We start from the raw sequence: 26,271 nt of genomic DNA on the forward strand, positions 1-26,271 counted from the left end.
CAGCTTTGTAATGTGAGGACCCTGGTTGCATGTAGCATCATTTGTATCAAGATGTGAAAAACACTAATAAAAGCTTACCAACTTACCTGCACGCTCACTGCTGTTTTCTATCCTAAATCAAACATTTTATCTTCTTTATAGGACTCATGTGTGTGACGGCAAAGAGGCGGACAATGGAGTGACCAAAAGACAATAAAGCATGCATAACAAGACATGATGATAGTCATGGAGAATATACGTACGTGTACAACAAAAAAACAATCAACAAATTAGTCCTTTTTCACACCTCATGAAGCCAAAGACAGCAGCAGCAAGTTTAGTATGTTAGTGTCAACGTTTGAACAAGAGGCTTTGCCAGGGGGGGTTAAAATCAGCTTCATTAAAACAGAGCACAGAAAAGCAGTGACAGACTTTGTAAAGATGCTACGAAACAGAAAAAGTTCATTTTGTTCACTTAACAGTGCGCAGATAAAGAGGGAGCTCAAATCAGACCAGAGACTTATTTATACTAATTATCTTTTCTAACTCCTTCCCTCTTCATCCAGCAGACTACCTCATGAGAAAGAAAGCTCCTATAGTTTAGAGGCGCCAACATAAACATGGAAGGAAAAGCGGGGCACATTAAAAGCTCAGCCAGCAGCTTGCCTTGGCAGCAAAATAACTTTCTCAGAAATGCTAAATTGTTTCTCTGCAGGAGCCAACAAAAAAGATGCTGTGACACAGATAAGAAGTGTGTGTGTGTGTGTGTGTGTGTGTGTGTGTGTGTGTGTGTGTGCGTGTGTGCATTTGTTTGCACTAGTCTGAGAAGAAGTCACAAAAGTATTAACTGTGAGGGTTAAAAATCAAGATTAGAATGTAGGCTATCAATTCAAGTTGTTGCTAAATTGCAGCATCAAGACCATAACAGAAGATCGTTTATTCACCTGTGCCTTTTACACAGAACCTAGCTAAGAGGCATATTGTTGCAACTGTGTGTGCTTTCACACAGCAGCATGAAATTTGGCACTGAGATTATCTAATGTGGGACATCAACACCAGCGCGTGGTGGCACTGGTGTGATGTGTAGAATTTATACACAAATGTATTGGACAAATTGCCTTAAATACAGGCACTGTCAGGCCTCTGTTACGGCTCTGACGCTACCCCCAAAAGTGGCAAATTGTGTCGTGCTGTTTGTACAGAACAGCGACACGGGAAAAAAGGCGGGGAAAACAAATGCTTTTACAGAATATAAGAAAAAAGGTAGACTGCAATGGCATAATGAGGGTTAATCAATATTCAATAACAAAGTGTTCTATGGTTGAAAATGAATGAATTGGCTGTGAATGTGAATATGAATATCAAGTTAGTTAATTCACTGTTTATGAAGTTAAGTCTGCATGCATTGTTGATGAGGTGATGAACGTCTATTGTTGATTGGATTGCCCCGACCCCCCAGTGAGGTCTGGGATGATTTGTCACAAGGCAAACGTTTGGGTCACGAGGCGGCAGCAGAGGGGAGAGCCTAAAGACAATGAGAACTGACGCCGTCTACGGTCGGAGACTAAACAAAACAGCGGTGCAGTGGAGGCCTGGTGTGTATAAAGTGGCTTTCGATGTTAGTGGTGTGGATATAATTATAGACAATTACAATTAAAAAAGTGAGTGCACAGGCAGTTCCAAATTAGTGGTAACTGCAAGGCATTGTGAGGACTGCAATCAGTCCTGAGACTCTACCTGCTCCTCCAGGACCTCTCCGAGCATGCCCAGCTGCAGAGGGGTACAACAACTCAGTATGTTGACTGTGATGATGTCTGCATTGGTCCCTCATCACATGGTAGTTCGTCTCCTGGCCTAACTGCTTCAGCCTGACCTGTATGTGACAGCCTCAGCTCTGCTGCCTGCTCAGCCTTACCTCTGCTGCCTTGCCTGGCAATGTGTGGCTTATATCTGTAGGTACTTACCAGAATCTCACCCTGCAGTAATAAGGGAGGGGAGGAGGTAGTATAAAAACAGTCGGAAGAAATGAAGAAGCAGGCAGATGTAGAGGAGTGCAGAGAAAGAGGGGAAAGGGTGGAAGAGCAGAAGGGGGAAGATTGAAGTACATGGGAGGGTAAAGAAAGCGGTTGGAAGGATAAGAGAGAGACGGGGAGAGACAGAGCAAGAGAGTTACATGCAATTAGAATTACTTCACGTATACCACAATTTGGTTATGTCATACTCTATTGCGCAGGTTCATGCACGCTCGTAATTTCAACAAAAAAAAGATGTCGGCAAGTTAGAGTTAATGTAACGGAGCAAATAAAAAAAATAAGATCAAATAAATGCTTAATTGCAGCAGAAGAACATGCCTGGGTCACATGCAAACATAGTTGCAAGGTGAAAAAAGGGTGAGGGCTGCAGCAAAGCAGGGTGGAAAGGCTCTCTAGGTTGACTAAAACAGCAGCTCTTCCCTTTCATGATGTAGCTAAGTTTGAACACATACAAGGTGTACACTAACCTGGGTTTGTTAATCTAAATAAACAAGACATTCTGCAGTTAAAACATTGTACAAGGTGGATGTTATTAGCAGCCATGTAGGTTGAGGTGCTACAGTTGGGTATAATTAATGGGCTTGGTAATGGGAGCCGTCCGTCAAGGGAGATTAAATTTGACATTAGTAATAAGGCCAATGATGGGTAATAAAACATACCTGGTTGGGAATGGCCCGCTTCTTGTTGGCCACTGTGTTCCTCTGCTGTGCACTGTCATTAAACGAAGATGGACAGAGAAGACAATAAGCAGTGACAGAAAAACAAACCAAGTGGTAAAAATGTACACTTAATTGTACAAAGAAATCTGGAAATCTTAAGAGGGTGAAAGTGTCTCAGTCTCACACACACTTACACACAACCCTACATTGTTTTGGTCAGCCCACCTGTTGTTGCTGTAGCCTGGGGGGCTACCATCATCCAGCCTTCTGTGGTCAAGACTGAAAGTGATGTCATAAGAACTGTTAAAGAGCCCTGGCGGACCTCCAACGTGTTATACGGGAATCCACTCGCCATGCAGATGCAAGGCACTAATTGCACACACTGACTGACTTTGTTTATAAGTTAAATGTCACCACACACACACACTCACAGGGAGCAGGGAAGACTATCAGCTACCGTCACACCCAAAATGTGAAGGCGACCAAGAGATTCCAGTCCGTCATTTCCACAACAGCAGCTAGGTGTCAGTGCAGTAAACCAACATTTGCACAGCTCTGTTGACTGGCGCCATTGAGCAACCTTTACAGTCAAACAGCCTGTGGCAGGTTAATTGGAACTTGACTTAAAGTGACTACCACCCCCCACCCTGAAGATAAACATGCTCTTATGTAGCTGCAACAGCAACTGGAATGTTCAGGCACACGGATGCATGGCAGCTTCCAAGTGGCAAAATTGTTTGTTTGGAACGTGTTAAATGGAGATGAAGTTTACTTTTTATCTAATGAGTGTCATCATATGATGCAGAGCACTTAATAAGGAATTTGACGTCTGTGCCCAATGTGGCACACCCAAAAACAAGCATAAGTATGTTACGGGAGTGAAGGAGAGAGGGAGGGGTTGGGTATGGCGTGCATACTTAGCAAAGCCAATGAAGTCCTCGTGGTTGGTGTTGATGTAGGACAGCTCAATGTCAATCAGCAGCAGAACCTTCATTTGAAGCAGAAAATCACAATTAGGGCGGAAGGGTTGCAATCAAATGCGATGCTTAGAAGTCACTAGCAACACATAGAATAAAATAATTCTCTAACATTACGTCCGATTAACAAATAAGTGAATGTTCACCACTTTGTTAGAGGAACATTAAAGATGGATGGCTCAGACTGCAAATACTCAGTTGTTTCATCTAATCTAAACAACATAAAATGGGAATTTTTCTTTTCTTTTTTTGCTGACAGAACCTCAGCATCCAGCCCACCTGGTCTTTGCTCTTTCCTTCTCTTTCCCTAATGTAAGTGGTCACAATCCTCTCCGTCTCCTCTCGCAGTCTTGGGTAGGAATTGAGCTGAAAGACAAGAGTGACGCACAGCTGATGCAGCACTGAACAAAGACATTGCGAAGTGTAGACATGTGAGTCGAACCTAGTAAAGACTTACCAATAAAGAGAGGACAGGAGTGAGAAGTGAGAATAATAAGATGAGAACAAAGAAAAGGGAAGGAGACAGTCAAGTGCCAGTTCAGGGCAACAAGGTTTTTCAAAAGACACTTGCATGTCCATCTCTTCTTACATTACTTCTTACCATCAGCCACAGGAAAAGAAGGTACATTTCTAAGGATGTGGGCTTTTAATTACACACATATCACACTGGTAAGCAAAAATATTAGAGTTACATCTGGTTGATAGTATAAGTGTTAAAGGTGAGTAAAAGAAAGGATGAGAAGGCAAAGTGACAGGATGGGAGAAACGTAAAGGTGGGACACAGTGAAGTGTCTCCCTCTGTCCAGAAGGGGGCAGAGGAACACTGTTACTATGGCAACCACTGCACCTTAAGGGCCCAGTATGGTACTATCCACAACCCCCCACATCACTCCCAGCCCATATGAATGTCAGGCTGCCAATGTGGCTCTGTGGGGGAGCAGGCCAGGTTGGAATTTGGTTAGAGGGAGAGAAGCAATGTGGAGGTGGTGTGGGGGCGACACTTTAATGAGCGGATGATGACTTCACACGTAATTGAAGCAGGCTGGTACAAATTTGAAGTTGTGCTTAAAATCTTAAGACATGATTTGCATATTGAGTGTAAATGAGGAGACACGAATGGCAGGGGAGTTTCAATGAGGGTGAACATTTTACTGGGATTCTATTTCAATACCATCCCCCAGTGGGTGTGTCCAGCGGTTACCTTAACGGCACACTTTACGGCCAGTGCGGTGAGTTCGGACACCACGAGGTCCACACATTTGAGGCTGGGCTCTTTGAGTTTGAGGATCTGCTTTTTGACTATGGCCTCGAAAGCCAGGTCAGGGGTGAAGAGCCCCGTTCTGGATTTCCACGGTGTTAGAAGAAGGGTGCATTTTGTCAGGGGTAGCACGGGGGTGGGAATAAAAAGAAGGAAATAAAAAGAAGAAATAGGGAGAGAAAGAAGAGAAAGTCTCAGTTGAGTTAGTAATTTTTAGTTGTTGACTAGAAGAATCAAGCAGAGGCAGACAAGCCAAAGGTTTTCACATCCTCGTCCCTGACTTGCCAGCTCTTCTAGTCGTCAACTAGTCAACTCCCTCTCAAGGCCTGTCTTAGAGCTTAAGACCACCAGATTTTTGTGCTGGCTTTTAGGGTTCTGAGCTGTGCGACCTGCGGCTTGTCCGGGAGAAACCAGAGATGCTCAGACAAGTACTGAAACATCTGGTATCCATGTCGACACGTCATCCTTCACAACACTCCACAACACAACGGTGCCGCTTGAACACAGGGCTCACTTGACTCGTTTTGGGTTGGAGGGCAAACTGTCCGGAATATATAAGGTTTTACGTCAGTCTACCCTCCGTCAGACACGACCACGGTCGCCCTGTGTCTCAAGCTGGGTCAGGAGATGCTGGACACCCCCGCAGTACCTTGTTGGTGCACTGCCTGACTGTGTTGATGAGCTCCTGAATGACCAGATCGATACATTTGAGACAGGGCGTTTTCAGCTTAACGATCTGCTTTTTCACGATGGCCTCAAACGCCAGGTCTGGAGTGAACAGCCCCGTTCTGAGGATGCACAGAGAGACAAGAGGCACAAGACACAGGACAAATGGGACAGTTAACAGACGTGTGGGCCAAAAAAACAACATGTGAATAAGACAATCAATAGACGAGCAGACAGATGGATGAGGCAAATAAAGACACCAACAAAGACATTAACAAATAATTTAACTACTGCAATTACTGGTTTGTAGGCCGCAACTTTTTTTCTTACGCACCCTGCTGAACCCTGCAGCTTGCACAGTGATGAGGCTAATTTATGGCTAAAAACTAACTTTCCCATGATGATTGGTGTGCAGCATCAGGAAGTAGTGATGTGCGTGAGTGAAGTGGAAACTAATATCACGTTTTGACGTCTTATGCAGCGATCGGTACAATATATGTACAAAATTATATGCACAAAATGACGGTGCAATATATGTATGCTCGTAGACAAACAATGTAAACTGACATTTTCAGCAGTGTTCCGATGGTTTTCATTACACATTTCAATTGGTCATAATTAAGGGGATTAGAACTCAAGTACTGAAAGGAAGACACAAAATAGAAAACATTCCACATAAATGTTCTTCACACACACAAAAAATCTATGTGGAATCCAATGATCCCATGAGTCACAATTAAGCCCCCAAACACAGAACATGCTTGAAAGTAAGGCAACGCATGACAACACAGACAAAAGTCACATATACCACATCAATAACTGGATTCCTCAAGAGTAAAAAAACAGGAAGGACAAAGAGAACATGTTGAATATAGGAAATAACATTTCTACATGCATAATTCCTTTTCCACATCCTTGACTGCTATGTTTAATTATCAACCTTGAATGATTTGGGCGTGAAATCAGCAATGCCTTGTGTGTAAGACAGAGAGTACATGTTTACAGTGAGACAGTTCTGCTCCCACTTGCCTGACACCGTGAACGTTCTTGATTGCGTGACTGATTTCCCGCCGTAGCTCCTTCTCATCAAATACAATCTGTGTCGCCAGGGAGGAAAATACAAATATTAATTTACACACCTAAAATATACCAGTGTGCATCTATTACAACATGATTTGCCTCTGAAAAATTAATTGAGTAAGAGGTCTCTTTAATCCCCTTAATGATGCCAGACTGACCTTGACTAGTTCGAATGGGAAGCGCTCGTGAAAGATGCGATTGATCTTGGCACCACCAGACAGCTCGTTGGTGTCTACCTGGTCTCCAGAGCCTTCAATACGCTTCTCAAAGTCCACGCCGAACTGCTGCACCATCCTGTGGAAGAAGAAGAAGAGGCGCCAAATAAGAATACATGCAATGCGTAGACTGTCCAAGTGTTTGGCATTTTAGCAAGCAGTGGCTGTCAGCTGCACTCACTGCAACAAAGCCTTGGTCTTGCGTGTCGGGTCATCTGGACGGAAGTTCTTGTATTCCTCCACCTCCTTTTCCAGGGAGAGGAGCTGACTCTGCAGCTTACTGCGCAGACCAGGAAGTGTGTCCCTGATGTGATTGGTCAGTTGCTGGAGGCAGACAACACATAATTAGGCAAGTTGCATTTGAATAGTTGGAAACAAAAACGAGATACACACCTGGTTGAGAGCCTTTTGTAGATGTGGCGTACCCATTCGCTCCGCCATGTGTCTGTAAGCTGGGTGGGAGAGGAAGAATTTTCTCTCGGCTGCCAGAGCAGCACGGATGTCCTTCTTGCCATCAATGTCTTTCTGACTTCTGTTTACCACGCCAATGTAGCCTGCAAATACACGCACAAAACGCTCACTTGCTTTAGGATACACAACAAAGCCGTTGAATAAATGTACCTCTGCGCAGTGGCAACAGTTTATTTTCAAGGATGTCCTTTGCGTCAGTGCCTTCATCCATCAGGTCCAGTTTTGTGATCACGCCAATGGTGCGCAAGCCTGCACAGACGTACCAAATTTGCAGCCGGTTAGAATAAAACGGGGAGAGCATCACAAACTAAATGGCATATGCACCAGAGAACCCGGTGCTTACCCTGGGGGTCCACCTCCTTGGCGATCTTTAGCGCGTCCGAGTTGGCAAGGTCGGTGTTGGCCGGCGTGACTGCGAGGATCAGACAGCTTTCCTTGGTGATGAACTGCAAGAGCATATCCCGGATCTGGTGCTCAATGTCCACCGGCTGGTCTCCCACGGCAACCTTAGTCATTCCCGGAAGGTCGATCAGGGTCAAATTCAAAACTGTGACAAGGAGGGTGGCGGAGATTACACATTTTTATAGAAAATAAATTATTGATTAGAGTAATTCTCATTGCTATAGGAAACTAACTCTACAATTAAATGTAAACACACTGCAAATAGAAAGTCTGGTACTTTCTGCATTTGAGTAAATAAACCGACCAGCCACTATTTGAGTAAATGCAATATTACAAGATCCATTTTACTTTTGTTTGGAAGGCGTTTATACAGTATTACATGTATATACACTCACATATACACTGCGACGGTCATCTGTGGGAGTGAAGCCCTGGTAGTAAGACTCATTATTTAGTGTTTGTGTTCGTGTTTCATTGTAATGTATTACCATGTGGAGAGTAGACCCTCAAGTTAATTGGGATGGGAGAGATGCCCTTGTTGGAGCCTGTTATCCTGTCGGTCTCCGCCTCGATTTCCGCGCGCACCTCGTCAAAATCCACAAACTTCTTTCCCTTGCAGTGCAGGAATTCAGCATATTCTACACACAAGAGAGGATAATGGAAGATGAGGGAAATGACAAAAGGGAAGGGAGAATATTAAATTAAAAATGAAGCCTCAGGCAAAGTGGCAGCACTGAGAGACAGGGGAGTGATGAAGCACAGCAGGGAGACAATATTTTGTGGTTATAAAATTTTGTACTGACTCGCTCACCTGCTTTGTTGTTGACCAGCTGCAAAATGAGAGGTCTGCGAGTAACAATGCCTGAGCCTCTCGGAAGAAAGTCCCTTGGGAGAGACAGACAGAAAGACAGAGAAAGTTCAATAAACAGCAGGAATGAAAACATGTTGGGTAACAATGCCGGCACAAAGAGAAGATCTTTTTATGCTGAGAAGATTTATTTATGCACATGCAGCCCTGCCTGCTATGGGGACAAACAAGCTTAAACTCAACATGGGACTGCCTTGATTGACTAGTCTTGTCAACATTGCCTGGCAGTCAGGAAGAGTATCACTGGTTTGGCGACTGAGGCCCTTTACACACAGGATCACTCCTGAGATTTTGGCGGGTTAAAAAACAAAAAATTCACGTCCAGACTGTCCTGGATTAGTAAATAGTTGTATCCAGACGGGAATGGATCACTGAGTGAAAACGATCTAACACACAAAGCACACCAACGTGTGACGCTGTGAACAGACACGCATACAAAACCCTGTGACACACCATACCATAGAAGAAGAAAGAACATAGGCGCCTAAGTCAGTCGTCTCCTGCTTTCCAAGGCTCGTCTAGACTTATGATATGCCGTATAAGACAAGAAAAAAAACAGGAGAATATCAACTGCGGTGAGACACTCGAAATATTCAGATATTATGTTGGCTTGTCATCAAGGCTCACTTCTGGTCACGTGACGGCAACGTGTCATTGACGTCATTGTTTTCAAAAAGCAGCGGTTTGGTCGTCAGCTTGGATCTTGTTCACGAGTGAGGGAAGACTCGACAGAGATCGACAGGTGAATCGGTGCAGCATCTGCAGCAATGTGGTCACTGTACCGGACTGTAAAGAGAGAGTTGAGCCGAAAGGCAAAGCTCTCAATTTATCGGTCAATCTATGTTCCTACCCTCACTTTACTTTGGGTAGTGACCAAAAGAGCAAGAAAAAGTTCAAATGTTTCTTTGAATTTTAATGATCAACCTACAGGTCGGACACAAGAAATTATTAAGCCACTCATGTGTATTACCCTCCTGTGACCGTGCCTTTTTGTCCTGGCGCTGTTCTGATGTACTGTAGCGTTTGCATCCCTGTTAAACCATATTGCTGCAGTACTCCTGTTGCAGTCCTCCTCCTTCAAACCGCAGATTAATTTACAAGCTAGCAAGCAAGCAATCTAGGGATGACACGGCAGGGAGGCACAAAGTAAACAGTGGGCGGTGCAGACGGACGATAGAGGAAAGGGACAAACACTCAACTTCCCACAATGCAATTCTTCTTAAAGGACCAAAGCATTGATAAACTGTAATTAAAAAAAAAAAAGCACAAAAAAATTCTGGGGAATCCGCGAAAGGTGAACCGTAAAACTGTGTAACTTTTTTTTTTTTTTACTTTAATAATATCTTGGAGTGCATGAGAAAGTAGAAAGGAAAATGTAGCTCTCTTAGACCACATGGTCATTTATTTAACAAGTATATTGCACAATAGAGCAGCAACAGAACCAATGTTGTAATATCAGCAAGGATCACACTGCTCAGCCACCATTACCACTGACGACATCAACATTAAAAAAAATTGTACTGCAAGTGTAACAGGTATGAGTTTCTCACCAACAGCCGTGGACCCATACCAACATTTTAAAGAGCATGCAGAGCCACAGCTGTTGATACCAATCTTTTTGACCCGGGTGCTAATTGCAGGCAGGCGATTACAGTATTTGGTTTTGTAGACCATGCAATTGGCAACTATAGGAAACTCAGCTGTTAGTTGAATACATGTGTTTATTAAAGTATTTACAGTAATTAGTGAACTTTGGACTGTTTCTACTGTTCAAATGTCAGACGTGGACAATGACATACTGACTGGTATTTCACCAGAATGTGCTTTAGACTGAGAGATTCAACACAAGCGCTGTCTAAAATATCCTTATTTGATTATTCTGGCAACGTATTACAAACACCTTTTAGCAGAAAGCAGCAGTGCTACGCCACTGCAACCACAACAATAAACATACAGTATATTTATATGAATAGCATTACCCATTAGTGAGTTTGTACTCCTATTAAACATACACTTAATAAAGTGATTAAATAAAGACAGAGTCATTCAACAGTACATGATCTTTCAGGGCACAATTTGCCGTTACGTGATCTACAACATGGCTCTTTTATATGACAAACAGGCCATTGTGCAAGTTACGGGAACAAGCTGGACTAATGGTCTCAATAAAGCTTTTGTGAGAACCCACCCTGTGTCAATACAAGTGGTTTGAGCCATGCCTCATGCTTGCTACATGCAAACGACAATGGTGATTACAATTCAAACGCTGCCACTGCAACATGGTGTGTTAAGGGAAGATGACACATATAGGATGGCTCATGGTTTGTTCATCTTTATAAGTGACAGGAAACTCATGGAATGTTTAACTCCCCCTTCCACTTCTGAACATCTGGTGGCAATAACCCACTTCTGTTCTGGGATGGGGCGACCAGAACGTTTCACCAGCCTACATTTGTCCTTATGCGGCACTCTATTGGACCGTATACGCTTGAGCAGACGTCGGTCAGGCTCAGCTGACTTCATACTGGAAGCAGTGAGTCAGCCCCAGTACCAGAGAGGAAGAAAGGGCTGTCGTCTATAACAGGGAAGCAGTTATAGTGGGACACGTTGGGGAATGTTCGAGATAGGCTCTTACATCAGCAGAAAGCCAACAGCACTGTGTCATGCACATAATGTGGAGCATGCAGAACTTGTTCAAGCCACAGACAGTATAGAAAGCTCATAACACTAAACAAGCCCTGGTCAACAACCTTTTTGTGCCATTTTAAAATGTCCATGTAAGTAAGTGCACCCTACCGACCTTTGTAAGTCATAACGACTCAACATTTCAAATTTACACGAAAATGTGCATTTATTCACAAATGTCAGTGCTACGTGCTTAGCAAGATTTTAGTCATTTTCTCCTATAATGAAGACATTAAAGCCCACATGACTGCAAATGACATTTGTGGCACCCCCTACGGGTCGTGGTGAAAACGCTTGGGAGGACATGCTAGCATACATGTAATACAGATAAACTCAAACGTTTTATAATCATTAGATACATGCTCAATGACTTATGGACAATTAATGACTATGTCCAGCGCCTTTTGTGTGCAGTGGTTTAGGAGTAGACGAGTTAGTTTACACAAACAGTTTCTACAGTCATATACAAAATGCTGCCATTCCAAAGAAACAATTGAACCTTAACATTGATAGCATTCCTACAAACTGGTTATTGAGTGCTAAACTTAATACAGTACAGGGACAAAATTGCACAATAAGCTACACGAAGACAGAAATATGGCAGGTAGGTCATGGGGCCGACTATCATAAATCTGAGGCGTGCAATTGATTGTGGTTCTGTCAGATAGCTAATTTGGCGTGCACTCTGGGGGTCTTTGCAGTATCATACAAATATAGCTCACGTGCCATTGGCTAGGCAACCGCATACCAACTGTGACACACCTGATGTAGCATGAAGGTGGAAAGTTGGACAGCATGGGCTGCTGCAAGTACGACACTGTCAAGCATCAACCATTCACAATGAAAAAAGCACATTGATCAAACGGAGTCACAAAGCAGCAACAATGGAGTCACTAGGGTGGCGAGTTGGTTTGATAACGGTGGCATATTGGAAGGAAGCAAGAGGCCCGGATTCCATTATTGATGGGCTGTAAATGATAGACGAGGCTGAGCAGATTGTGTATCGTTTCATGCATTATGGATGGATGGGAACGAGCATCGGCGGTGCAAGTCTCCCATTGGAGAAAGCACAAAAAAAGAGGGAGAGTAGGGCAGAGGGAGAAGGTGGAGAGAAACTTCCTCTCCCCCTCTCCTTTCTTGGACAAAAAAACCCATTATTGTCTTTGTAAAGAGATCATTTTTGATGTATTATATCATTAAATTAAGCAGGTATAAGTAATGTTGTGGCAAGCAAGTGTATATTCATGCTTCTATAATCCAAGACACCAACAATGAGCCCAAGTGGTCATCATCATCATCATCATCATCATCATCATCATCCATCAACTGATGGGTTTTTAATGGCACTGCAGCGTTTCATTCACAACATTTGCGATAAAGATCTGATGCGGCTTTGAAACCAAGATACGATTCCAGCACTACTGTTTTCACACCAAGGCTGATAGCAGCAGATAGTACAAGAAGAACCTCCACCCTGGACAGCTTGCAGTGCTGAGATATGATGCCCTTCCTCCACGTCACCGCAGAGCTAGCCAGAATAATCAACAAAACTAAAAGCTTGTTACTATCACAATACAGTAGTACCTCGCATAACGTAAACCTCCTTTTACGTAAATTCCACTGAACGTAAAGAATTTATGTAAATTTTTCGCATTGTATTACGTAAGGAATTTCATATAACATAAAGCGTCAAGTCCGTGCAAGCGACAGAGAGACTAACAGAGTACACTTGGTGACGCCTTCTGGCTTCACGCTCTCATTAGCTGATTATCAGGGCACTGCCTACGCTCTCATCTCATTGGATGATTATCGGGGCACCGCCTTTGCTCTTATCTCATTGGCTGACTTATCCAGCGCGTCCATGTTTGTATGCGAGCTCCCATCCTCATTGTAGTCGCCCTTAAACTAGTTTGCACGCATTGAAATCTCTTCTTAATTTCATTACTCTTATTTGTGTTAAAATGACCGTAGTCATGGGCCCTAAACCAAGTGTAAGTGGTAAGAAAAAAGGGAAAAGTTGTCGATTGAAACGAAACAGGAAGTTATGCAGAAATTCTGACGCTTCATGCTCTCATTGGCTGATTATCGGAGCACCGCCTACACTCTCATCTCATTGGCTGACTAATCCAGCGCGTCGGTGTGTTTATGAGAGACATGCTGCTCTGTTCCTCATTGTGGTCGCCCTTAAACTAGTTCGCACGCATTGAAATCTCTTTTTAATTTGTTTACTTTTCTTTGTGTTAAAATTACCAGAGTCATGGGCCCTAAACTAAGTGTAAGTGAGAAGAAAAAAAGGGAAAAGTTGTCGATCGAAACAAAGCAGGAAATGATCCAGAAGCATGACGGTGGTATGAAATTAAGTGATGTTGCTTGACTATACGGCCGTTCCCCATCGACCATTATACCTTATTTTATATTGGAATGTTACTGTACTATATTTATGCTGTTTTGTTATATTTTCCCACCATATTTGGTGGACTTTGAATATTTTGAAGGCCCAAAGGTGCGAGTTTGGGAAGATCTTGGAACGGATTAGGCTATTTACATGTATTTTATGCTTCGTATAACATAAAATCGCTATAACATAAAGGTTCTTGGAACTAATTATTTACGTTGTAGGGGCGTCTACTGTAATTGGATTTACTAAAATCAAATTCCTTGTAGCTGAAGGGTGCAAACCAGGAAACACCTAAAAGGAACATTGCTATGATACAATGGAAACTATCGGTCACATTATTTAGAAATCATATTTTCAAGACAACTGTGTCTCTGAAAGCCTCTTAAAACTTCACTGTTCAAAGCTTCAGCCCGCAAGATGTCTGTGTACTGTATGTGCTCAGTTCAGCAAGCATCCAAGGGTTAACTCTTCACATTCTGCTTTTTCTTTGGCTCTTTTGCAACATATACTACTGAAGGCAGACCAGTCTGAAACACAGAACCCTGAAAGATATGAAAAAAGTACGCTGACATGAGAAGACAAGAATAAAGTGGAACCTATGCAAGTTGACATCCCTCGGATTGGCTGACTCATGCCAACATAAGCGCTTGTCGACCAAAGATTGCCACTGCATGCACATTTACTATTGGGCAATATTAAAGGATTTTTTTAATCTACAGAAGGTAGATTGTTCACATTGTTTAGTGCGATATATAAAATGTTACAGAAAGAAGCATGAAAGAACAGCTGAGTCCAAAGACTGTTTGTTCCTATGTCTAACCTTTGAAGGTACTGTAAGTGGCAATTTTTTTCATGTTGTCTTCCCACCCATCTTAGTTTTTTTTATTCATTTTGCCATAACCACAAATCTGCTTTTGCAAAAACACGCACGCGATAAGGAGGAAGGTAGCAATACAAACACACCTGACACGTGGTATGTCAGTTAACAATGGTAAAATGTAATTTGAAATGTTATAATTTAGTTTAATAGTTTAGTGTCCCACAACTACATTACAGTCATTGTCACATTTTTTGAGACGCAATAAATCACTGTTATGAAAATATATAATAATAATATATAATAATGCAATATTTCCTTTAATATGTCATCTTTCACTTTGTAAAGTTGCAAAATTGGCATTTATGACATGTATTTCCACACAATTTGTACTGTTGGTCAAACGTTTGCAGCATTGACCAACCATTGCTTGTTTGTTTTAAAAACAAAGAATGTCACTGTGGTAAAAAGTCACATTTGGACTCCAAAGACGAAAAGCTAGGCGGATATTTCTAGCTAGCTAGCTAGCTGCGGACAGCTAGGCAAAACATGTATAGAAAGATGCAAGAGAAGTCGAACACCAATAGGTTTGACAAGGGAGTGATCAAACACACTGGCATTGATTGGTGTCAAGCTGTCAAACTGAAACCATTTGAGGTTTAGTGAATAGTGTTGATTCTCGCGGCAATACAAGACAAAGTGCGTTCTTTGTCGGCTCAAAACAGGTGTTGTCAATCCTACGTGACACAACACACATGCACATTCATGTCATGTCTGTGTTGTCGCGACATTAATTGTCATATCGCCGCCGCATGGCGATCGGTTTTCGTCATCGGCTTTGAAAGGCATTTAATCGGCATATGGCGATCACGTTTTTTACAGAAATCGGCTGATACTAATCGGTGCTCGACATATCGCAGCATCCCTAGTTTTTATTTGTTATTGGTATCAAGACTAGCGTTTTCTAGTTACATTACGCCTTTTTGCTCTATTTTTCCACTTTTGCTGTTTTTTGTGTATTTTATTTCTGCAATGAGCTACGTTATACATGTATTATAATTTATAGTAGCGATACCATAGTTCAGTCTGATTGGCTTCTGGCTGCCCTATTCTTGCGAGATAGCTTTTCTCCAAACGAGAAATCTCGTCACGTTTGAAACTACCCCTAAACTCTCCTATTCCTTGCTTACAAAAATTGCAGCATTCACAAAATTCCCGAGGCCGTTAAGCCGAGGCTATTTGATTATCTTTCGTCCGGCAAAAAGCATCGAATGTGTTCATTCTGCTCACCTGTGACACACTTGGGAGGGAATGTAGGCCCAAATCACATCCACAAGACGGGCCAACACAGCACTAGTGAGCAAACTCAATTCATCTGCCCTAGATCCACTGGGTTAAAATGAGGACTGTTGTCAACAGCAGGAATGAAAACATGTTCTCCTTTCTGCACAACACTATTGTGTATATAGTGATGAAACTACAATGCCAGACGTGCAGACTGTGACGTCAAATTCTAGGCAGGAGACAAAAAAGGCGGAGGACATATGCTTCTTATCAGAATGAAAAAAGCCTCGACGGTGGAACATAGAAAATAACCGAACAGAAAATAACTGTTGCAGGGTCAAACTATAACCATACTCAAAGCTTTATTATTATTATTATTTTTATTATTATGATTATTATTATTATTATTATATGGGCTATGTTTTAACAACTGTGAAAAGAATTTGAACCGTAGAAAACAAACTTTAAAAATGTGTACCCACCCTTAGCTATGATGACATGTGACACAGCTGGGGTGCTTGAGAGGAAATCCTCACTCACTTTGAGGGGAATATTACAACTCTCTTTTATTACGGATTTCAGTTAAATGTCATTTTAGCCATACTATACTAAGCAGAAAGGACAGAGATGTGTGTACGGCTTGCATTGCAACGCTTCTTCACAATAATTACTAGGTCTATGGCTGTCATTGCACTTTTTGTTTTTATCATCATTATCATAATTTTCGAGAAAGAATCAGAACAACGCAAAAGTCTAACCAGCCTTGTGAAATTTTAGCATCCTGTCATGTGCAATGACGGTTGGGACTTCAACGGTTAAATTCTGTATTGTACGAATTCAGGGGCATTCAATTTTATGAGGTTGCGCACCGAGTGTCTCCACCACATGAAACTACTCCGCCTCTATTGTGGCAGGAGGAAGAGAGAAAGGGAAGAGGGATTCATTTCTTGCCTGGGGGACACAGTGATGGAGCCAAAAAGCTCCATCAAAGAGTTCAGCCACTGGAGAAAACACGTACACCATACAGTTGTGAGTGGCAGATGAGTGAAACAAAAACAAAGAACGGTCAGGCCTTTTAGATCAACAATGAGCCACGGTGACAGGAGCACACCCAGTGTTATGTTGTTGTGGGGCACCTCCCAGTACTCCCATGTTTGACTTCTCCTGTTGCAATTGCCGACCCTGATGTTATTATCTGCTCTGCAGCTTTACTGGGCAAAGTGCAGAGGGGTAATGACAATGTACATAAGGTCACTTGGACATTTGCATGTGGTTCACACCACCTAAGGGAAGTAAGCAATAAAACCGAAGTCATATCTGACATGTCAAGTCTCTCACGGTGCAAAATCTCAAAATTATGCGCTGTGTAGGAGTCTAGGTCGTGTGCGTTTTCTTCTCCACAAGCAAGTTTTGACAAGCTCTTCGTCATGAAGGGCGCCTGAAAGACAACTTCTGTCTTACACCACTTTAACAGCCAATGTGCTTCCTCCTTTTTGCGTGACGGCTCATTCCCTGAGCAGGTTGCACATTAGCAGTTCTATTGCCGTGAAAACCTGCTAAACGAGCTGGCTGAGAACGGGCCTGTTTGGTTCCTTTTTTATCTGCAGGGTGATCTTATTCGCTACTGATATGGGAGAGGACAACAGGACCGGGTGAGAGTGACAAACGTCGTGGTCTATACCCTTCAATTCCTTACCTAAAAAGTAGCAAAAGAGGAAGATGCAAAAGGAAGCTGCCTGTCTGCACTTTTTGGACCAAAAAACGTTGCAAGAGAGCCACAACAAAAGGGAATTTCTGTAATTCCAGCTGCTATAACCCACATTCTAAAAGGAAAAGGGGGTCAAAATTAAGACAAAACAAGCTATGCTGCTTTGACTCAGTACAAACCCAATGGAAAGTCATTGGTGTGGGTGTGGCGTTTAATTGTTAAAAAAATAATCCTCATTCATCAATACGATACTATATGATTGTATATATATATATATATGATATATGATTGATATAACGTTTACGCACCTTTAACACATTTGAACTAGTAAAAGATACATGACCTTGATTTAGTTGGCCAACTGTCAACATTTCATGGAGGAAATTTGTACTGATAAAATGTATAAAGGTAAGTCCCAAATAGGGTGAATCAAACAAATATTGTCAGTGTAAATATCGCAGTAGTTACTTAGGACTGCATTAGCATTGAGGTGAGCTTAACATTGCACTTCTAGTAATGTTTGAACACCTGCAGAACATGAAAATATCACGTTTACAATGTTGAAAATATTTACAACCGGTTTAATTCACTTTAGCCGGGTTAGCTCAGCTAGCCAGCGTCGCTTACCTGCCCACGAAATTCTCCAAAACCGAACTCTTCCCGGCACTCTGCCCTCCGACCACGGCGATCTGAGGAAGGTCCAAGTTACAACTCTGTCCGATGGAGCTGAAGGCGTCCTGGAGTTTGTTGATCAGGGGAATCAGGTCTTCCATGCCCCGGTTCCCCATGGCTTCTTTAGCTCGGTGAGCTCCACACAAGCGGTACAAAAAATAGAAGCGGAGGCTAACGTTAGCTAGCCGCGTCGATTAGCTTGTTGGGTACTGACGAGAATTTGACTTTGACTTTCACGGTAAACGCCGGTAAGGTCCCAGATGTGTAATTCATATAGCAAACATGTCGTGTTCTTTTAAAGACATTAGCTAATCTTTGAGTGGAGTCGAGGAGGACGGAAAAAGTCGAAAAACTAAACTTCCTCTCCACAAACACTATCCGGTCAGCGGAGACTTTACATCCTATAGAAACCGGCAAGTCAAGTTCCGCCTCTTGTCTGCCAAACTCAGGGTTCTATTGGCTTATTCTGCTGTTGCTACTCTAGAGGGCCTTTTGATTGGACTTTCAGAACGCCACTGAGCCCGTTTCCTTCATTTCGATTGGCCAAAGTAGGCGCCACTTAACCCACGTCCGCGTCATGTGGTTATCTAAACATGGCCGCCACCACTGCTTGTAGAAACGCCGTGGATCACGACATGTTTTTAAAGAAAGCGATCTCCGTCGCGTCCCCCTTGACTTTGCACATCATCGCAGAGTGTCCGGTGACCAAAGCAAGAGCGTGTGACCTGAAGCTGCCGCACTGCACCGTCAACACGCCGGTGTTTATGCCGGTGGGTACTCAGGGGACCATGAAGGGAATCACGGCGGATCAGCTGGAGGCTCTGGGCTGTCAGATATGTTTGGGGAACACATACCACCTGGGAATGAGGCCGGTAGGACAGCTTTTAATGAAGTAAAATTGCGTGAAATTCAGTCAAGAATGATTTCACTGGTTAATGCATCACAGCAGATCATAGCGTGAGTGACACAAGGGCATACAGTTACATCACTTGTGTCTAAGGTGGTATCTTCAATTTTGCTTCCAAAGGGGCCTGACCTGATTGAAAAGGCCAATGGCTTGCATGGATTTATGAACTGGAAAAGAAACCTTTTAACGGTACGTTTTGAAAGACTAAATTGCAACCTGCAGATTGTGCTCTACATTTTAACACCATTGTCTTTTGCTTTGAAGGACAGTGGAGGGTTCCAGATGGTGTCTCTTGTTGAACTCTCCGAGGTCACAGAGGAAGGGGTCACTTTCAAGTCCCCTTATGATGGCGAAACCATCCTCCTGAGTCCTGAGAAGTCCATCAGCATACAGAACAGTCTTGGTGTGGTTCAGATGCTAAACAAAGCCTTATTCAATGCCATCTTCTTAATGTCCATCCATTCATTTTCTATACAGCTTGTCGTCACCCTGGACTGGTTGCCAGTCAGTCACAGGGCACATGTAGACAACTAACCAGTCACACCTATGGATAATTTCGAGTCTACAGTTGATCTAAAATGCATGTTTTTTGGGATGTGGGAGGAAGTCGGAGTACCCGTAACACGCAAACTCCGCGCAGAGATGTTCCAATGCAGATTCAAACACGAATATCCAGACTACACCTCTGTCCTCTCAACATCTCAATATTATTATCCATATTTTCTTCCAGGGTCAGACATCATGATGCAGTTGGACGATGTGGTCAGCAGCACAGTGACGGGGCCGCGGGTGGAGGAGGCCATGCACAGATCCATTCGCTGGTTGGATCGTTGCATCGCGGCCAATAAAAATCCAGACAAACAGAACCTTTTTGCCATCATCCAGGGTGGGCTGAACGCCGGGCTTCGGAAAACCTGTCTAGACGGTACTAATTCATATTTCTCAATTGCCTACTTTGGCACAAGAAACGTCAAAAGGAATCTGATCATTTTGTCCAATTCACCAGAAACAATGTTAGGTACACCAGTGCAAGCTAATAATAGAGTCGTATAAAATACAGTGCCTTTGTCAGTGATAACTAGAAATGCATGGTAGTAGATGACCACTATGTTTCATACTCGGGAAATACAAGAAACAACTCTTTACATCACAGTTCTGTAATTTTTAGACTAATGACTAAAAATTGAGAGCTATTTCTAATACTTATTTAGCTACATTAAAAACTCTATTAATAAACGTTAATAATCAAACTTTCCCTTTTATGTCTTGTAGAAATGACTAAACGCAACGTCCCTGGTTTTGCCATCGGAGGCCTGAGTGGAGGTGAAGAGAAGGATGACTTCTGGAGGATGGTGACCCTCAGCACGGACCACCTCCCCCGAGAAAAGCCTCGCTACCTCATGGGCGTAGGGTACGTTAGCAATTTAAACGATCTGAAGGCTCCTCGATAAAATGATCTGCAATCTGTGTTGCAGATATGCTGTGGATTTGGTGGTATGCGTCGCTCTTGGGTGCGATATGTTCGACTGCGTGTTTCCCACCCGGACTGCTGTAAGATCTTTTCAGCTTCCCCAAATGTCAATGATGTTTCCTGACTATCTGTTTGCTCTCAGAGGTTTGGCTCTGCATTGGTGCCCTGGGGATCCTTGCAGGTGAAACAGAAGCAGTATGCCAAAGACTTCCAGCCCATTGACCCTGACTGCCAGTGTCCCACATGCACAAGGTGACTTCTACATTAATAGTCAATACAGTTGTCCCTCGCCACTTTGCGGTTCGAATTTCGCAGCTTCAGTCGATCATGGTTTTTCCAAAATATACTCTACTGTATTAACAAATCATGCTGTTTTGTGGTTGAGCACGGCTTATTAGTAAGCTGTGTAGTAAAAAAATAAGAATATTGAAACACATTTTACGTATTTTTGCGTAAATTAAGTATTTTTCAAACATGAAAATGTCTAAATGAACTAAAATCCAAATATAAGGCATTCAGAAGACTCATTGAAAGACACTCAATGACATGCAGTATTCTTCCCGGGCCACTAGGTGTCAGTAATCATTCCGTAATGTTCAGTGAGACACACAAACGATAATCCGTAATAAAAATCCCAAATAAAACACGGGCCACTGTTGCTGCTGTAGCCCACACCAAGCTAAAACTCAATTAACCAATGAACCGCGAAACTAGGGATTAATGTAGTAAACAACAGAACTTTGTAAAGGCACAACTCCATACAGCTTGTGTTGAATGTCATTAAATATTGAAGGTTTATCTACTGTGGTAAGGAATGTAATAAGTAATAAGTGAATTTCCGCCAAGTGGGACTCCTTTTATAAATGGAAATGGAATCATTTCATAGTTTATAGCATAGAAAACCTATTTATGACCTTCTAAATACGGGTTCCAATATTTTTAGAGCGCTCTGGACATGAAATAACACCCCTATAGTCACCTTTACACTCGTATTACCCAATATAGTAGACATAATCAGAAAAAATAATCAAAACCTGCGCTCGTGTGTTTTGGAAAAAATGTGTTCCAGATGTGTGGAGGGGGGATCAGAGTTGAGTTTTAGATGAGCGTGGGTTATGGCCGCAACAGTAACTCTATTATTATAATGATTATTACTATTGTGCCTGTTGTGAGATCATTCAAACCTGCCGTAAAAGCCTGCTGTTCCGGCTATCAATTCTGGCGAACAGCGAACATAACAGTAACATTACTGAAACCTATTGATCAGTGTAGAATACAGTATATCACAATTTGAATGCTTCTTCTTAATGACTTATATTACTATTTTAGTTCATTTAGCTATTTTTATGCTTGAAAATGCTTAATTTGGGCAAAAAATACACAACATTTGCTGAAATATGCATATTTTTTAATAATAATGGGCCGTGTTCAACCACGAAACAGCATGATTAACTTGTAACTGTGGGTGTAAATGGGCTCCACACACAGGTGGCGACGAGCAGTTGCAGCCAGCAACACGCTTACATCCAGAGCGAGGAGGAAAAGCGGCTGGTGTTGATCGTGTACTTTTGCTAGTATCGAAGATAAACTTACATAAATGTTCGTGTAAACGTACCTGATATGTTTACTCTGGCACCAAGTTCCCATGCCGCTGCGTTTTGTTTATATCTCTATGTTCTTATATAGAAATGTCAACTAGCTCCGGGAAATCTGACACGGCAAGTATCATCAGAGTACTGAATAGCATCCTGTCCGCTCATTGGTCAGTCAATGAAACTCAAGCTGATTGGTCCTCGTTTGGGTGACAGCAATGAAGAGTTGAACATTTTTCAACTTTCCGGGATCTCGTCCACTGAAAATGAATGGACTTGAGGCGACGTTGCCTCCCGTGTGCGGAGCCCATTAGGCATAGGCTTTCAGACATCAACCGATCAGAGGATGGAAAAATGCTAACGTTACTGTACGCCTGTTAGCTCGCCCTATGAGGTGAATCTGAAATCTGATTGGTTAAAGAAACAGCCCCATTACTAATAGGGTTTAAGTAACATCAGGCCAGCACTACTGATTCTGAAGGCCCTGGGTAAAATTACACTGACATGGCAGCACATTGAATCTGACATTTGATTGGACAATAAAAATGTAACATACACAAATGTACTGGAAGACTGCACACCACTGATATTGATACATAAGGCTTCTTCTTCTGTCCTGTGCTTCAGACACAGCCGGGCGTACCTGCATGCTCTTTTTAAGAGCGACACGGCAGCCATGCATCATGTCACCATCCACAACATCGCCTACCAGGTAACCATAGCAACCAAGTATATTCAGCCACCATTTTTATTTCAAACCACACTATAACGTGTACAATGGAACCTATAAAATCAGAATAAGACAAACCGTTTGAGGTCAAATACTGCTCTTAACATCACACGGAACTCCTGGAGATGCTGTTTTTTGACACTTATACCAAAAAAAAAGGACCAGCCTCAACAAAAAGTTACACAAATCAAGCATACTAAAAGCTGTAACTGTAACGCTATATACAGTAGGTTGTTGCTTTAACAGTGCATTAACAACTTATTTTTAAGCTGTGTTATAACTGATAACTGAAATACCTCTGTGACTTCTTGCTTGACCGCGTGTTTTATGGATATTACACTTTAAATGAAAACAGTTTTAACTTCTTTTTACACTTGGATGAGAGTCAAGAGTGTTAAAGTGTTGCTTTAACTTGCCGGTAGAGTTAATAAGAGGTTTTATGAGGGCACTAGTCTGACCCTGGAACAAACGATACGTCTTCCTGTTATTTCCTACGAGAGAAACTATAGTTATTTGCCTTGGGATCAAGATGGTGCGCTCATTTTCTACTCTTATTACAAGGAAAGACATTTTGAGCCGAGTGAGAAAAGTCTCAGTGATGGGACAGTGAGTGCTGACTCATACTTCAAACTGTGCAAACAGTGAGGAGTGTCCTCGAGTGACACATGTGTCCCTAAACATAATACTCATGTGCATAACAAACACACACTGGCTGCTTATGCAACACATCACTGTTCAAAAGAGAACCTCCCCATCCCATTTAAGCAGCGCCATCTGGGTGACTCATTGATTGGTGGATGATTCTTGGTCCCCTGAGGGTGAACTTCAGTGGACTGGCCTTTTTATTTAGCGCCGTTAGCATGCCCGGCTGTGTTTACCAAATGCCAAGGCTGTTACCTGTCCCTTTAGTCAATGTAGGCTCGCCCCAGTGGGGATATTTTATACCCTGACGACCCCATTAACTTGCAAGATGAGAATATTTAATGAACGTCTGGTTAAATATGGTCATTATAGCATTGCTAAAGCAACAAAATCTGTTTTTCCCTTCAACTGCAGCTCAACCTGATGCGCTCCGTGCGACAGAGCATCGTGGAAGGCCGCTTCCCGGATTTTATACGGACGTTTATGCAGCGAATGTTCCCCTCCCGCGACCAGTACCCCAGCTGGGCCGTGGACGCTTTGGCCTCCGTCAACATCACTTTGGAATAACACCTCGGAGACCATCTGTTTTTATTGTGCTGCACAGGCATAAACTGTGACAGATTTTTATATCTTTTTAAATGACTTTTCTTTTCTTTTTTTCTTTTTTTTAAACATGTTTTAAACGGACAATGGTTTTCTACTTTGTTTATGTGTGCATTACCCATTTTGTGGCTGCATGGGCGCTTGGGGAAAAGGCAGCTTTAGCTCAGCAGGATGGAGCTTTATTTTGTGGTGCAGCTTGTGCAAATTGTCCTCTGAGTGCACGTTATGATAATATGCGACTGGATGGGGTTGAAACGAGCGTTGTGAAAACACACCAACGGCGTCGTCGGGTGTGCTTACATTTTTGTGTTGTCGCCATGGTTACGCGGACAGGCCCACCCACTTGAAATGTTCTTTTTTTTTTTTGCCGGCGCCTGTCAACCCTTTTGCACGTTTCCGTGGATGAACACGATAAAGGCGACGCGTCATTATCCCCGCCAGCTCGAGATGAATAAAATGTATTTTGGCACAGAGACGAGCCCTTGACAACAAAATGTGTGCTTGTCTGACGGCCAGCAGAGGGCAAAATTTCAACATGGATCACCTTGTAATGTACACACAAAACTGTCTGAAGATGAAAGGGCGGGTAAACATTGACATTCACACTCAGGGATCAGCATCTATCCAATTAGAACGCATTCATTTTGGGCTGAGGAATAATGCTCACTTGAGGATAATTACGAGTGATTCCAAAAGACACCTGTTGCCTTTGTCCTCTTTCACACTTCATTTGCATTTCAGTGTTTGAATGACCACAAGCTCCAATGCCAAGCAAAGCACTGACGCTGCACCGCTCAAGCAGCAAATACTGTGATTAAACACACTAAAAGTACGTTTACAAATTGCATTTTTTTCCCTTCCAAATTCTTCCACATTCTGTCCGTGACTCTGTGATTATGATATATCTTAATTAATCGCAGGATTATTCTTCAGGAGGTTGTTTATTTTGAGGCGAGACGGAACACTCTGGGCTTAGTTGGCAAGCCGTGCAGAATCGTGTCACCGGGCCTCGGAAAGTGTTTATGCACCAAAGGGTTTTACCAAAATTAATTGGACGTGTTGTCATGTATCAGGGCCCCATTTCAGCAAACCAACATGGCAAATTGTGCTCGTTAAAAGCGCAGCAGCAACATTTAAGAACGGCGGTTGTGATGGACGTCGATGCTGGGCGTGACACCTTCAAGGGACCACATGGATGTTAACCGCTGATGGTTTCCTCCTAATGAGGCGCAGGTGTCGATGGAGGATGCTTGATTATTGTACCTATTGTGTGACTTCATAATCATTCAACATTCCAGCACAACATATTCAGATCCAATACAGCCACTTAAGAGATTATAATGCCTGATTTTGACTGACATGGAAGGCATGCCAGAAAATGTCCCTTGGGATACATGGTGGCCATCTACAACCATGGGGGAGACTTGTCGATACTGTACAGATACAGAAATGCTCAGCAGTTAACAGCCTACATCTCAATTTTTTGGTACCTCTTTCATATCATTCTGTTTTTTTTTTTTGTTATTAACCTCATGCTCCCAGTACTGGGGGCAACAGTGCTCTGGCTGTATATACAAACTGACACTATAGTCAACAAACCCAGGCATAATTGGGGCCCGAATGTGCCAAATAGTATTCCTCCAGTAGATGTTACATGTTTTTGCTAGGATGTCTCAAAATGTTACTCGCTACTTTGTTACACAGGTGGTGATCAGATGATGTTTTTAGCATTTCATGAGGTTCTTGTTAGACTGCAACAGCTTATTTATAAAGTCCATAAAAGTTTATCAAATTCAGTGGAAAACGTTTGAACATACCCCTGGCAGAGAGCTTGGCCTGGGGCCATTGCGGTTCATTTTTCACACATTGTAGAAATAAAATTAAACAAAAAAAAAAAAAATAGAGCAAAAAAGGTACAATATTAAGAGGAAAAAGCTGCCCGTTTTCGGTTGATTAGGTTTTTGACAAATTTTCGCCCAAACTTTGCATCGATTCTCGTACACTGTCTGTTATTGTACAGGGTCAGGCAAAATGATCTGACACATTTGTAGGTTAAATAAAAGGCAAATAAAGTAAAGAAACCAAAAAGTGTTTTTATTTTCGGAAAGTACATATAATGCCATTTCTTTCAAATGATGCCATTTTGCTTTGTTT

General features: G+C 42.5%; 2 protein-coding genes across 5 annotated transcripts in view; one reads left to right on the forward strand and one right to left on the reverse strand.

The window, feature by feature from the left end:
- Positions 1–18,596, reverse strand: part of dnm2a (dynamin 2a) — a 25,896-nt gene extending 7,300 nt beyond the window's left edge. Inside the window, exons 1-14 of one of the 3 annotated variants that reach the window (XM_054760807.1) lie at positions 18,128–18,596; positions 8,552–8,625; positions 8,229–8,378; positions 7,682–7,885; positions 7,489–7,587; positions 7,261–7,421; positions 7,049–7,191; positions 6,811–6,946; positions 6,602–6,669; positions 5,556–5,694; positions 3,928–4,014; positions 3,589–3,659; positions 2,672–2,723; positions 1,717–1,749 (exon numbers count right to left, since the gene is read on the reverse strand). In XM_054760807.1, coding sequence (XP_054616782.1) covers positions 1,717–1,749; positions 2,672–2,723; positions 3,589–3,659; positions 3,928–4,014; positions 5,556–5,694; positions 6,602–6,669; positions 6,811–6,946; positions 7,049–7,191; positions 7,261–7,421; positions 7,489–7,587; positions 7,682–7,885; positions 8,229–8,378; positions 8,552–8,625; positions 18,128–18,288 — 1,578 coding nt within the window. In that variant the 5' untranslated portion in view covers positions 18,289–18,596. Of the gene's footprint in view, positions 1–1,716; positions 1,750–1,943; positions 1,956–2,671; positions 2,724–3,588; positions 3,660–3,927; positions 4,015–5,555; positions 5,695–6,601; positions 6,670–6,810; positions 6,947–7,048; positions 7,192–7,260; positions 7,422–7,488; positions 7,588–7,681; positions 7,886–8,228; positions 8,379–8,551; positions 8,626–18,127 lie in introns of all 3 variants that reach the window. The other 2 variants (XM_054760808.1, XM_054760809.1) reach the window with 2 other exon arrangements.
- qtrt1 (queuine tRNA-ribosyltransferase 1) lies at positions 18,506–26,207 on the forward strand. Of its 2 annotated transcripts, XM_054760810.1 has the most exons (9): positions 18,506–19,044; positions 19,200–19,268; positions 19,344–19,482; positions 19,810–20,004; positions 20,352–20,490; positions 20,555–20,630; positions 20,693–20,802; positions 22,770–22,854; positions 23,929–26,207. In XM_054760810.1, the coding sequence occupies exons 1-9, from the start codon at positions 18,766–18,768 to the stop codon at positions 24,079–24,081; spliced, it is 1,245 nt and encodes a 414-aa protein (XP_054616785.1). In that variant the 5' UTR covers positions 18,506–18,765; the 3' UTR covers positions 24,082–26,207. The 2 variants fall into 2 exon arrangements, with proteins under 2 accessions (XP_054616785.1, XP_054616786.1); XM_054760811.1 differs by lacking the exon at positions 22,770–22,854 and having other exon boundaries at positions 23,929–24,080.
- Positions 26,208–26,271: the final 64 nt, after the last annotated feature.

This window comes from Dunckerocampus dactyliophorus, chromosome 18 (genome assembly GCF_027744805.1).
Source record: "Dunckerocampus dactyliophorus isolate RoL2022-P2 chromosome 18, RoL_Ddac_1.1, whole genome shotgun sequence".
Classification (NCBI taxonomy): Eukaryota; Metazoa; Chordata; class Actinopteri; order Syngnathiformes; family Syngnathidae; genus Dunckerocampus; species Dunckerocampus dactyliophorus.

Coding starts and splice junctions, on each gene's coding strand:
- qtrt1 (XM_054760810.1), top strand. CDS start 18,766: ATGGCCGCCACCACTGCTTGTAGAAACGCCGTGGATCACGACATGTTT. Junction 20,491..20,554: donor CGCTACCTCATGGGCGTAGG/GTACGTTAGCAA, acceptor TCTGTGTTGCAG/ATATGCTGTGGATTTGGTGG. Junction 20,631..20,692: donor TGTTTCCCACCCGGACTGCT/GTAAGATCTTTT, acceptor GTTTGCTCTCAG/AGGTTTGGCTCTGCATTGGT.